The 12,136-nt window shown below is 47.5% G+C and overlaps 2 protein-coding genes across 2 annotated transcripts in view; both read left to right on the top strand.

The window, feature by feature from the left end:
* Window positions 1-697: 697 nt before the first annotated feature.
* Window positions 698-2,360, top strand: cryba4 (crystallin, beta A4). The gene is made up of 6 exons (XM_023960440.2): window positions 698-839; window positions 1,207-1,250; window positions 1,326-1,444; window positions 1,532-1,673; window positions 1,782-1,924; window positions 2,016-2,360. Exons 1-6 carry the CDS (start codon window positions 833-835, stop codon window positions 2,161-2,163), a joined length of 603 nt encoding a protein of 200 aa, XP_023816208.1. The 5' UTR covers window positions 698-832; the 3' UTR covers window positions 2,164-2,360.
* A 1,383-nt stretch (window positions 2,361-3,743) lies between these two features.
* Window positions 3,744-12,136, top strand: part of grk3 (G protein-coupled receptor kinase 3) — a 48,151-nt gene continuing 39,758 nt past the window's right edge. Inside the window, exon 1 of the mRNA XM_023960437.2 lies at window positions 3,744-5,960. Within this exon, the coding sequence (XP_023816205.1) occupies window positions 5,848-5,960 (113 nt within the window). The 5' untranslated portion in view covers window positions 3,744-5,847. The remainder of the gene's footprint in view (window positions 5,961-12,136) is intronic.

The following is a 12,136-nucleotide window of genomic DNA, read 5'->3' as shown; positions in this document are numbered from 1 at the left end:
ACATCTCTGAGGTGTTTGCAGATATCCTTGAACCTGAGCATGAAAAGCCTTCATATGACGACCTAAAAGGAAAATTAGCAGGAGGGTCCCTTCCCTCCCTGTGGCTCCCCAGTGGAAAGGTTACCCGGAAATTTGGCTGAATTGCTTAATAATATGAAGTAGAATTGGAATAGATGTCTCTGCTTTTGATATAAATAACACATCATTTGCATAAAGGGAAATTTTCTTATTCAGTGTTATTCTTTGATACGGGCGTATATGGGAAGTGGCGAGATAACCGCCGAAAAACCCAACAGGCAAAAGTGGGCGGAGCAAACGGAAAACCATGGCATAGAACATGTCATGTCTGTTAGTAAAAGTGTTTTCCATCTTTTTCTGAGCAGCCTCAGTTATGGCATCTGTAATTAGGGGGTGGAGTCTAGCTTTGACCCGCCCCTTTTTGGAGTGAGGGTTTTTCTAATAGAGGAAAACTGAATCTAAAAATGTCAGATTCTGAGATGTGATGCTTTTGTTTCCGTGTTCTGATGTTTTCAGGACGGCGGTGTTTTCCCGAGTGGTTGGGAGCTGGCGCCTCCCCCTCTCTCTCTTATATTCCCCTGTGCCCCCCACCCCGGTGATAATGTGGTGTCTGCACTTCTGCCCCTCCACAGATTAACACTGCTTTTGTCGGTGGGTGGGTGGGGAGGGTGGGGGGGGGCAAAGATAGAAAAAAAAGGCCCCTCCCTGCTGCTGAGCCGGGGCTTTCAGCGTGGCCCCCTGCCAGGGGAGGCTTTAAAAGGGTGGGGGCGCGTGGCTCCTCTCACTCTCACGGCAGGACAACCTGAGGGCATCAATGCGAGGTGAGTCCCCGTCCCTCGGCCGGACAGCAACCGGGGTAGAGCCGCCCCCCCCCTCAGCACTTACATACCTTTAGTCGAATGCACCCTCCCCACTTACATCCCCCCCAAACAAACACCAGGACAGGAGATGGTGGAAAACTGAGATCAAGTGGACGGAAGAAGCCAAAGGAATTCTGATGGAGAGGAGTCATCTCCATGGAAACACTAAAAACGTTTTTTCGGGAATCACATCCAGGATGGTCCATTAGCCGGGGGGGCTTGCCCGCACTGACACTTGTGGTCCAGCATGAGCTGAGCTGCTGGGCTGTTTGGGTTTTTCAGTCTTTATCTTGAGTAACGTCTAAGAGCTGCTCTCCTCTCTTCACAGACAACATGACTCACCACTGCACCAAGTTCTCTGGCCACTGGAAGGTGAGTGTCCCGGGCCGCCGCCAGACCCGAACCCGGGCGGCCTTCAGCACCTGACTCTCCCCTCTGCCTCCACAGATCATCGTCTACGATGAGGAGTGCTTCCAGGGCCGCCACCACGAGTTCACCTCCGAGTGCTGCAACGTGATGGAGTTCGGCTTTGAGACGGTGCGCTCCCTGAGGGTGGAGAGCGGCGCGTGAGTCCATCCGCACACGGTAGTGCTCGGGTCGGGTCTGGCCGCGGCCCCTTTTCCCTAACTCCTCTGTCCCTGCTTTTGTCCCAGCTGGGTGGGCTATGAGCACGCCTCCTACCAGGGGCAGCAGTTTATCCTGGAGAGGGGGGAGTACCCCCAGTGTAATGCCTTTGGGGGCAGCAACGCCTACCACATCGAGAGGATGACCTCCTTCAGACCCATCGCCTGTGCCGTGAGTCCCTCCCCCTCAGGAAGTGACACGACTTTACTCGTTCAGAACCCGTCAGACCGGATCTTTTGCTCTGTGCCCCCCCCCCCCCCCCCCCCCCCCCCCCCGTAGAACCACAGAGAGTGTCGGATGACTATCTACGAGCGTGAGAACTTCCTGGGCCGTAAGGGCGAGCTCAGCGACGATTACCCCTCCCTCCAGGCCATGGGATGGTGCAACAACGAAGTCGGCTCACTCAGGATCCAGTCTGGAGCGTGAGTGCCCCCCCCCCCCCCCCCACCTCCACCCAGCTCCTCTCCATCCACCCCCTGCCTCCTCCTCTGACTTTCCCTCCTCTCTTTTCAGATTTGTGTGCTACCAGTACCCCGGTTACCGTGGATACCAGTATATCATGGAGTGCGACCGTCACTGTGGGGAGTACAAACACTTCAGGGAGTTCGGGTCCCACTGCCAGACCCCTCAGATCCAGTCCATCCGCCGCATTCAGCAGTAACGGCTGACCCAGAACCCGTTCTCCCCTGTGACCCTTCACCCCCGCCCGCCGCTGCCACCCAGTGCTGAATAAACTGTTTTTCTTAAACATGACTGACCTCCACCAACATTTCTGCTTCTGTGAGGCTCCTGGATCGCTCCTGTCCGCGGGTTTCCCGCCAATAAAAATTGGGCTGAAAATAAAGAGTGAGACAAGTGGATGAGACATTCTTTTTCATGGGGGGGGTGGGGTGGGGGTGGCTCTTTCCCGTCAAATCTACGAGAAAATATCAAATACAGAAGGCAATTAGTTTATATTTGTAAAAAAAAGAAGAAGATTAAATGAATGTGTGATAAGGAAGGCGGAGTTTCGTGGAAGGCGTAAAAGTAACTGAAAAAATGTTCAGGAAAAAATAGAGTTCATACAAAATATCGTTCTAAAAGTAAAAATATGGACATTTTGAATGTTGTACTGTCAAAAGTTAACACAAATTTTCAATCAGGTTTTTTTGTTTATTTTCCAAAGGTAAAATTGAGGAAGTTCCATTTTTTTTCTGCTTATTTTTGATTCTGATACCGAAGATCTGCGCTTAAAAGTTTCTAATTTCGCCAAAACAGCAGATTATGGGTTTTTTGACACAAAACGTCAACATTTACATTTTTACAGGAACTTTAGCTACTGATATGGATAAAACTCTAAGGCAGAAAATATTATAGAAACAAAATATATATATATACATTTATTTGCTTAAATTATGTTTATTTAGAGATTATAACAGAATATTTAAAATACAATATAATTCTGCTCTTAATTCCAACATGAAAGCAAGAATTTTATGATCATTTGAAAACACTAAACTCTAAATAAAAATGCATTTTAGTGACCTTTGTCTGTTGAACGCCGCTGTAGCTCACGTGCATGTTGCATAGTTTTATGAGCTCACTGAATGTTCAGGTGCTTTTTGCTCCCAGTCTCCTGCCGAGAGCTTTCTCGCCATAGCTTACAGCCCCTCATGCGTCCCTAACCCGTCCAGACCATACCCTGCCTTTGCCCAACAGTATCTGGGAGGTTAAGAAAGACGGATGAATGAATGGTTTTCAGGAATCTATGACTATACTATACAAAAAAATCTTATACAATGAAATTGGTGGATAAGAATGTTGGAAATGTTGTTTTTTGCCATTAAAAGCAGGTTTGCCTTGAGAGTGCAGTTTTTGAAGGAAGAGAGGAATATTATACTTTTAAGACATATTTTTTTATGTGGGAATCACGTAGAGCGTGAACAAATATAGAGAAAAATACTTAATTAGTTATACTGTAAAAATGTAGGTAATTGTTAAATGTTAATTCAAAATTTGGATACATTTGTTTACATATATGTATATGGAATTTTTTATACATATATTTTTTATAATTGGCGATGTTTTTTATTTTTGTTTCCTTCTTTTAAACGCTGCAGGCGTTCACTCAGGTGAAACTTGTTAAATATTTATCCCTAAACCAGTTTTTCTGCGTCTGCAGGCCTGCCTCTGCGGTGTTGGTGCAGTACTGCGGCCGGCCAGGCGGCGGCGCTGCGCGTCCGCCAGACTCCGCGTGCCTTTGGGTCAATCTGACAGAAACTGTTCTAACATAAATGTAGGAAGGCGCTGCTTCGTGACTGTGCAGTTTCAGGGAGGAAAACGCGAATTTCTGGTTGTGTTCTCTGCCGTTATTCGGCCAATCGTCGCGTCGTCTCGTCGAAGGTCGGAGTGAAAACCCCGAAAACGGCGGGAGTTTCTCCGTAGAGCCGCAACGCCAAGCAGGTTTTTTCGGTAGAAAACAGCCCAATGCCGCTCCGGCCCAAAGGAAGAGCCGCTCCGCGTTTTACCCGCCTCTCCCCGCCGCAGTGGGAGGAAGTCGAACCACAAAGCCAGCGGTGCCGCCGTTCTGAAGAAAAAACCCCAGAAAACACGCACGTGAAGACGGGCTCGCGCTGACCGTGAGCCGTGTTACTGCGGGAAAACGAACAGTTCGGCTGCAGGAAGCGGACATCGCCGCTCGGCAACACTCGGAGAGGCAGCCGCTCTGACTGAACCAGGACTCCCCGAACCCCGACAAGCAGGACCCATCGGGGTTCGATACCGGTTTTTATTTAATTCATATTTCTGAGGAGGGTTTGGAGGCACGGTACGGCTAACCCCCCACCAAAGACGAGCGGGAATCCGTGTCTGTTCAGTTTCTTCAGGAAAAGTTGCAGAGGCGAACCACCGCTCTTCATCTCCCTCCGCCGTCCGCGTCACAGCCGTCCCTCAGTCCGGAGCCCTGCTCTGGCTCTCCTCATGGGAAGCGCGCCCCCCTTCCTCCGTATCGAGCCCGGGACACCCCAGCGAGAAGCCATGGATTATGTTGCCGGACGCTGCTGATGGTTTTCGGGCCTGCTGGACCGTCGAGGGCTGCTTCGCCAGAAACGCAGCGGCACTTCCCCATAAACGAGGCGGCAGCGGAGCCGCAGCCGTTAGCCTCGGCGTCCGTCAGCGCGCAGCTCAAGCCCGTCTGTCAGTGAGTGAGTGGATACGGTTGGGACCGGCGGCGGGGCGGGGGGGGGGGCATTTTAGCACTCCCGCGATTTGAAGCGGCAATAGAGGGCGCCCCCCCACATCAAAGTTTTAGGTGCAAACTGCTTCACTGTTGGTTAGCTAGTTCTGGCTAGTGCTGTTCATTTAGCTAGCTAGCGTTGTGTGGCTAACTAGCAGGCGAACCCAAATATCGACCGAGCCAGCGGGACCCGAGCCAGCCCGCGAGCGGAGGAAGCGGGATCGGGTTCTGATTAGTTAATCCCGCCGATCTGCCCCGACTGGATTTTGGTGCCGAGACCTCCCAAGGTGTTAATCTGCATCTTTTCCGGTCTTGATGGATGCGCGGACGCGGAACACCTCAGCCTGAACAGGAAGCCTGAACCGACGTCAGGACGAACCGACCCGGAGCTCGGATTTATGTGAGACACGAGTCCAGGCTCATGCTTCACCTGAGACCTGCACGCGCTCATCTGTGCCAAAGCCCACGCGAGACATTCGCGTTATTTGATGCCTAACCGAAGACTACTAGAGGCACAAATCTGAGCCCCCCCCCCTAAAAAAAACAAAACAAACTCTTCTTTTAACCCCCCCTCTCTGACTGCTGGTTTGACACCAGCGGGACCGGACACACCGGAGGAGCCCGCCCCCCAGCCCACGATTTTTTTTACTGAAAATACTGCCTGTTTACATTTGAAGGACCCCCCCCCCCCCATCTGAAACTCATGCCAAACCGGGGACGTTTGGAATCATCTGCAGCAGGGACGCCCCCGGACACGCAGACGACCTGACAGCTGTTTTCTGGTCTGGTGAAACGAGGAAGTCGCGGCCTCAACCCCCCCCCCCCCCCCCCCCCTTCCTCCGAACGCGCCCCCTGAGACTCCCGTAGCTTTGCGTTAAATGGGATTACAGAACCGGTGATTTTTGGGCCCGAACACCGATCGATCTCTGGATGACCCCCCCCTCTCCTCTTCTCCCCCTCCCCCTGTTCACGTGATGGTTGTTTGAGGCTCGGTTCCGGTCCTGGATGTTGGTCCGGTCTGCTGCAAGGACGCTGATTTTTCTTGGTTCCCGAAAGTAAAAGGACCCCCCCCCTCCCCCAAAAAACAACCCCGGCTGTTTGGACCCCCCCCCCCCCCCTGTGAGTGGAAAGATGGCGGACCTGGAAGCGGTGCTCGCCGATGTCAGTTATCTGATGGCAATGGAGAAGAGCAAGTCCACCCCCGCGGCGCGAGCGAGTAAGAAGATCATCCTTCCGGAGCCCAGGTAAGGCGCGCGCCGCTTCTGCTGTCTGTCCCCCCCACCCCCACTCACACCCCGCGTGCTCAGTCTTGTGCAAACGTTTCCTCCTTTAACCGCCATGAAAACAAGCTTTCCTCCACGTGACTGGCTCCGCCTCCACCTGTCACCTGCGTGGAAGTGTGGGAACAGTGTCAGCGTTTCCTGCAGGCAGGGGGGGCTCCAGTGGTGCTGATGCAGCTTTATCTCTGTGGAAACATACCCCCCCCCCCCCCCCCCCCACCGCCTCTGATCTGAGGATCTGAGTCAGACTGCAAGTGATTGAACAGGATGTGGCTGAAATTTGGAGATAAATTTATACATAAAATGTTTTTGTTTTTTGGGGGGGGGGGGGGGGGGGGGGGCGTTGTGAACCTGCAGGCCTCAGTCAGAGCTGCAGAAATGACTGAGGTCGAAGCCCCGTGCAGCAGATCTGGATGGTTGCTGCGTTTGGAAACGTGCTCACTCAGCAGAGGCTGAAGTTAACCCGCAGTAACCCTGACGCTTCACTGCTCTGGTTTAACGCTGGTGTCACATCGTCCTGATGCTTTGAATCATGGGAAATACGTGTGAATCCCTGTTTATTTACACATTCACAGCAGTAGAATCAGAATTTTACCAAACGGTCTCAGTGAAGCTGGAGTGTGGAGATGTTTGCTGTGTTTTTTGTTCACTTCAGGACTCCAGCTCCACGTCTGCAGCTTTGTCGAAGCTTCACTGTTAGACTCGATCGTCTCTCATTTTCTGCAGTTTGTGGCTCATATGAACTAAACGGCGAATGTTGGAGAGACCTATGTGCAGGTGTTTGGAACATGCTCAGGTGTGTGATAGGGAGGGGAGAACGGTTCAGCATCACCTGCTGCCGTCCAGAAGGATGCAGCTCCCTTCCTCATCCTCTTCAGAGTCTGGACTGGAGCAGATGTTGCTTCAACACCTGGATTTTCCTTCCAGTCTTTACTTATATTTCACGTGTGATTCTTAAAGAGTCCATGCAGGGATTTCTCCTTCATACTACGTTCACACCAGGCTTGGAAACGTGACAATTTTCTAAGAAAAGTCAATGTAAACATACCTATATCCCCGTTTTGGGCTTCTGCGTTTAAAACTCTGGCGTTTTAAAAAGTGATCATGAAGGAGAAATTGGGTGAAATTATTCGACAGTCTTGTGCATATCGGGATAGAGCTGTGAAGGAAAAAGCCTGGAGCAGATTCATGAGATTTGCACCGCTTTGACACTTCACGCCAAGCCTCTTCCATCCGTGAGTCCATGCGCTAGTATCTGGTAGCAACGGTCAAGTGTGAACACCGTACGCTAAAGGCGTGTTTGGTTTGACCTGAACTCTGGACCAAACCATAAAGCTCTGGTTCTGTGCTGTTAGTTTGTTAGAAAGAACGGAGGTGCAGCCTGATGTGCACAGAGAGTCTGCAGAATCTCTCAATCCTTTCTGAAGTCAGAGGTCCGTCCAGTCACATGCCTAACGTTCCCTTTACTTTTCCCACACCCCTTCATCCTTCCAGCCCCTACAGATGTGGCTTCAGGTTCCAGAATGAAAAGGAGCTCTCCCTGGTTCCTCGGTGCGAGTTTCCTCCCCTGAGGGTCTCCGATGTCTCTCGCAGTTCTCGGCAGTAGCCGATCGTGTTCTCAGATATGTCAGTTGTAGCTGATGTGCATTTACTTCCAAGTGCTTTTTATTGTTCCATAACTGCTGCGTATTCGGCGTGTAATCAGTTTAGGAGCTGAGTTTTACATCATTTATCCCGTTCAACGGTGATTGCATTAACTGAAAACCATTAGTGATCCTCTGAAAGCTGATAAATGTTTCCATCCGGCCGGCCGGCCGGCCGCTCGCGCTTTCACTCTACGTCAGTTTGCTTTCAAAATGAGCTTGTAGAAACTTGAAGCTGGATGGAAGACACCCCCGTTAAAACACACAAACAATGGTTTGTAGCTGGTGGTGAGTCAAAGTGGGACTTGGGTTCCACGTGAAGAAGGATCTACTGAGAATTGGAGCAGGCTGGCCTCTCTGCTGGTTCAGCAGAGACCCAGTACCGCTCCGTGGGGCAGTTGGTACCGGGCCGCACAGAACAACACACAACCTACATTTTTTGTTTTGTTTTATATATAATCTGAGTCTGAAGAAAGTTTTATTTTGTAAAACTACTGGTGTCTCCCCTCCACATGTCAAGCCGCTCGGTCACATGGCCAAAATCCATCCGCTATTTTCTAAATTCAAACGCCCAAGCTAGCAAAGTTAACAAAAAACAAACGTATTTAGAAAGTTTTCTTTTTTTTTTTTTTTGTAGAAAATATCCTGAGATGAAGAAGAGCCTTTGATTTCAAAATAAATCAGAAGTCTTTCCTCCAAATATGGATTCATTGTGACAGTTGTTCCCACAGACCATAATAATAATAATAATAATGCAGATTATTCAGAACTGGCTTTGTAATGTTACGAGGAGGCTGCTAATGAAGTTGTGCATGTTTATGATTGTTCAGACAAACCTAGTGTTAGCGACTGTTTTTTCTTTTTCTTTTTAGCTACATGAAATCTAGTGAGTAAATAATGTTTAAAGCAACTGCAGGTATTTTACTGAAGAAGATTACCTCTACCCTCAGAAGGCAAAACAAACACGAAGCTATAAGAAAAATATGCAATTCAGACGGCCACTTCAGCCCCGTGAAAATATTGTCTGACGTTGAACCACTGAGAGTCCGACAGGTGTTTTACCTGAAGGTGAGCTGCGTGAGAATATTCTGCTCCTGCTTTGATGAATCTAAATCCAGACCTTCTGATTAAAAAGAGTGAACCCTCAACCTGATTCTGCTGGGATCCATTCAGCTCATCAGGCTGCTTTGATAGACCGTCTTCACATTTATGTTGTGTTTTTATGACTCACACAGACTACAATGAAGCACAGACACACCAACCATCAGACTCTGCTTTTGTTCCTGCCGTGTGGGCAGAAGGAAAAAATAAAACACAACAGTGAACATAAAGCGCCAACAAACCGATTCAGTTTTTTTTCAGGAGCGGATTGTGAGAACGGAAGCCTCGAACTTCATCAAAACCTAAACCAGTTTCAAGTTCGAGATCCTCCCAGAGCTTTAGACTGACTTTTTCTTACTGCAGCGGGACAAAAGCTACACATTTTTACCCATATTGCATTTCTTTGCACAGTTTTACAGTCACTTTTGATCCTTCTGTCTGTTTGCTGCTGAAAGGAAGAGGCAGCGCATTTACACCAGCACGAAACGCCTTTCAAATGTTAGAAGCAGTCGCTAAAGCTGGATTGTCAGCCACCGTCCTCCTGCAGTCTTTGCAATAAATGCAGTGAGTTATGGTACGGGCAGGAAACTGGTTAAGCCGCTGCCTTTGACATGAAAACACCACAGGAGTGACAAGAAAGTGGTTACAGCCATTGGTATAAAACAAAACATGACATTTATGTTATGGAAAGACTAACTTTTGCGATAAAGATGCAAACAGATAAAGGTTTGAGATGATGGGCAAAATGGGTCAAATATATAGACCAAACCTTCTTTAATTCCAACAATAAAATACTTCTCTATTACAAGATAACAGATAATGTGGGTTTATTTTATTGATTCGTCTTTTTTTTTTGGATAGGAGTGTGATTGACAGCTGTTCTGTTTTTCTTTTGTTCATATAAAAAAGAGGGGAAGAGTACAAAATGGTCAAAAACACGCATTCTGATTTACTGACTGAAAATATATTTGATGTAAATTGATGTGTAACTTGGAAACAATGTAACAATGATGTAAAAGTTGATATTCCCTGTCAAAAATATAAATAAAATTAAAAAACAGAAAACATCACAGGAGATTTCAGGTTTACAACCCCAGCACACAAACACTTGCATATAGTTCACTATATTATCAACAAAACGTTAGATTTTATGTAATTATCAGGCCCTCATTGATAATACCTCTTTCTCTTTTGAAGTGTGAATGTTTCCTTTTCTCTCTCTTGCAGCTTCTTCCCTCACACCACAATGAAATTCACATTAAAACCAACAGCTGGAATTTATTAAAATCAAGGGAAAAAAAGTCAAATTCAGCAGTTATTAAATCATAAACTCCATTTTCCAGACCCTCAGACTGTCATTCTCTTTATTTTCAACATTCCTCTAGTTTGTCAAAAACAATTGTCACCATGTGGCATCTTACTGCACAATGAAATGTTACATTTTTAAAAGCAGTTCATCCTCACCTGAACCGGTTTCTGTTTTTGTAAAATGCTGAAGAGAATTAATTCGAGGAAAAAACGGATTTGTCCTGAAAACGTTTGTATCCACTGAGCGCATATGGACTCCTGTTCAGCTGTCATCAAGTTTACACTTCAAACTGTTTGCTATCAAATGTTCCCTCCGTTTTATTGATGCTCAAATACAACAACCGCATTTCCACAATAAAAGCTTTTTTATTGTGGAAGTAAACGGTCATCTCCATTTATGAAGCAGCAGAAAGTGCCACCGCTTAGTCCACGCCACCGCACAACCAGAGTATAAACGTGCTCAGACCAAGTCTCAATCATTTTTTATGGATCATTCTTAACAAAAAAGTTTCTAATCTTTCTTTTAACCTTTCTGCTCTCATCATCTGAGGCTACAAACTCTGTTTATTGGACTGCTAGCTACTCGCCTCCCTGTGATGGCAGCATTTGCCAGTGCGACTCTGCACACTTACAGGAATATTTGGACCCTGATGTGGCCTTATTTTGTGTTCTTACCCCAACCGCAGGTTAACTTCCAGTGTCACACAGGTTTTATTTTTTACTTTAGAGCAGCTGGGTGCACAATTGCAGAGTGAGATTTTTATCAGTTGCACCTTTGAGAAATTAGGCGGCTGCTCCGGTGTCCATCTTTTCAGAACCGGCGGGTTTGAATGGGAAAGTTTCCTTTACAGAAGCTCTTTGTACGAATTCATGTAATAATCCACAGCTGAGTCTACACCCAGGAGTAGGTGTGGACTCCTTTGTTTGCCGTCACAAACAGAAGTCAGCTGAACCCAACCGTGCTAGTTTGGAACCACAGTTACGCAAACATTAGCACTGGAGGGTCAGAAGACAAGTTCTGGTTTATGCAGATGATGTTCTGTTGGCTTAATCAAACCAGGATGTTTGATCAACATTGGAGCGTTTTGCAGTCAAGTGTGTAGCAGGAATTAGCAACTCCAAGTGGGAGGCCTAGGCTCTTGTCTAGAAAAGGGTGGTTTGCCCTCTCCGGGTTGGTGGACAGCACCCACCTTCAGGGGAGTAGTTCCTGGATTTTGTTCATTTGGATTGTGAGATTGACAGGTGAATAGTTGCAGTGGTATTCAAAGTAAAAAGGAGCTTAGCAGAAAGGCACAGCTCTTGATCCTACCCTCACCGGTCATGACCTTTCAGTCCTCACCAAAATAACATCCCAATTAGAAGCGGCTAAAAGGGTTTTTTTGGCTGGGGGGCTGGATGCCCCCCTAGAGAGAAGAGTGAGGAGTCACTCACTCCTTTTCCAAATCCAGAAAAGATTGTTGATGGTCCTCAATCTTCTATGGGATGCTGTTACAACCATGTTACTAGTTGTGACCATTGGGTCGCCAGCTTTACCCATCAGATCACCATTTGTAACCATCAGGATACCAGCTATTACATCCTGTTATTAGTTTTTGTCAGATCACCAGCTGATACCACCAGGAGGCCAGCTGTTACCATCAGGTTATTATTGTAATCAGGTTACCAGTTGTTAACTTAAGATCATCAGCTGTTACCATCTGATCACCAGATTTTACCACCTGATCACTATTTTAACCATCAGGTTACCAGCTATTACATCCGGTAAGTAGTTGTTATCAGATCACCAGGTGATACCAGGAGGCCAGCTGTTACTATGAGTTGTTATCAGGTTACCAGTTGTTACCTTCATATTATCAGCTTTTACCATCTAATCACCATTTTTAACCATCATGTTGGCCTCTGATCACCTGTTGTTCCCATCAGGTTATCAGAAATGAGCAGCTGAGGTTTGTGGTTTCAGAGGTGCATAAAGCATTAAGCTAAGGCTTTGGTAGAAGCTGAGTGATGCGGCTGCAGATCAGCATCCAGACTCCTGTTATACCGCAGGCTGGTGAATGCAGCAGCTGCTCTATGTAAGCAGACGACGCT

This window comes from Oryzias latipes, chromosome 12, assembly GCF_053564925.1.
Source record: "Oryzias latipes strain Hd-rR chromosome 12, Olatipes_Hd-rR_3.1".
NCBI lineage: Eukaryota > Metazoa > Chordata > Actinopteri > Beloniformes > Adrianichthyidae > Oryzias > Oryzias latipes.
The sequence above is the reverse complement of the archived record's forward strand: the minus strand, read 5'-3'. Positions and strand labels throughout refer to the sequence as shown.

Excerpts from the sequence above, each read along its gene's own strand:
- cryba4 (XM_023960440.2), top strand. Across the intron at positions 1,445-1,531 it reads CTGAGGGTGGAGAGCGGCGC|CTGGGTGGGCTATGAGCACG; the intron begins GTGAGTCCATCC and ends CTTTTGTCCCAG. Across the intron at positions 1,925-2,015 it reads CTCAGGATCCAGTCTGGAGC|ATTTGTGTGCTACCAGTACC; the intron begins GTGAGTGCCCCC and ends CTCTCTTTTCAG.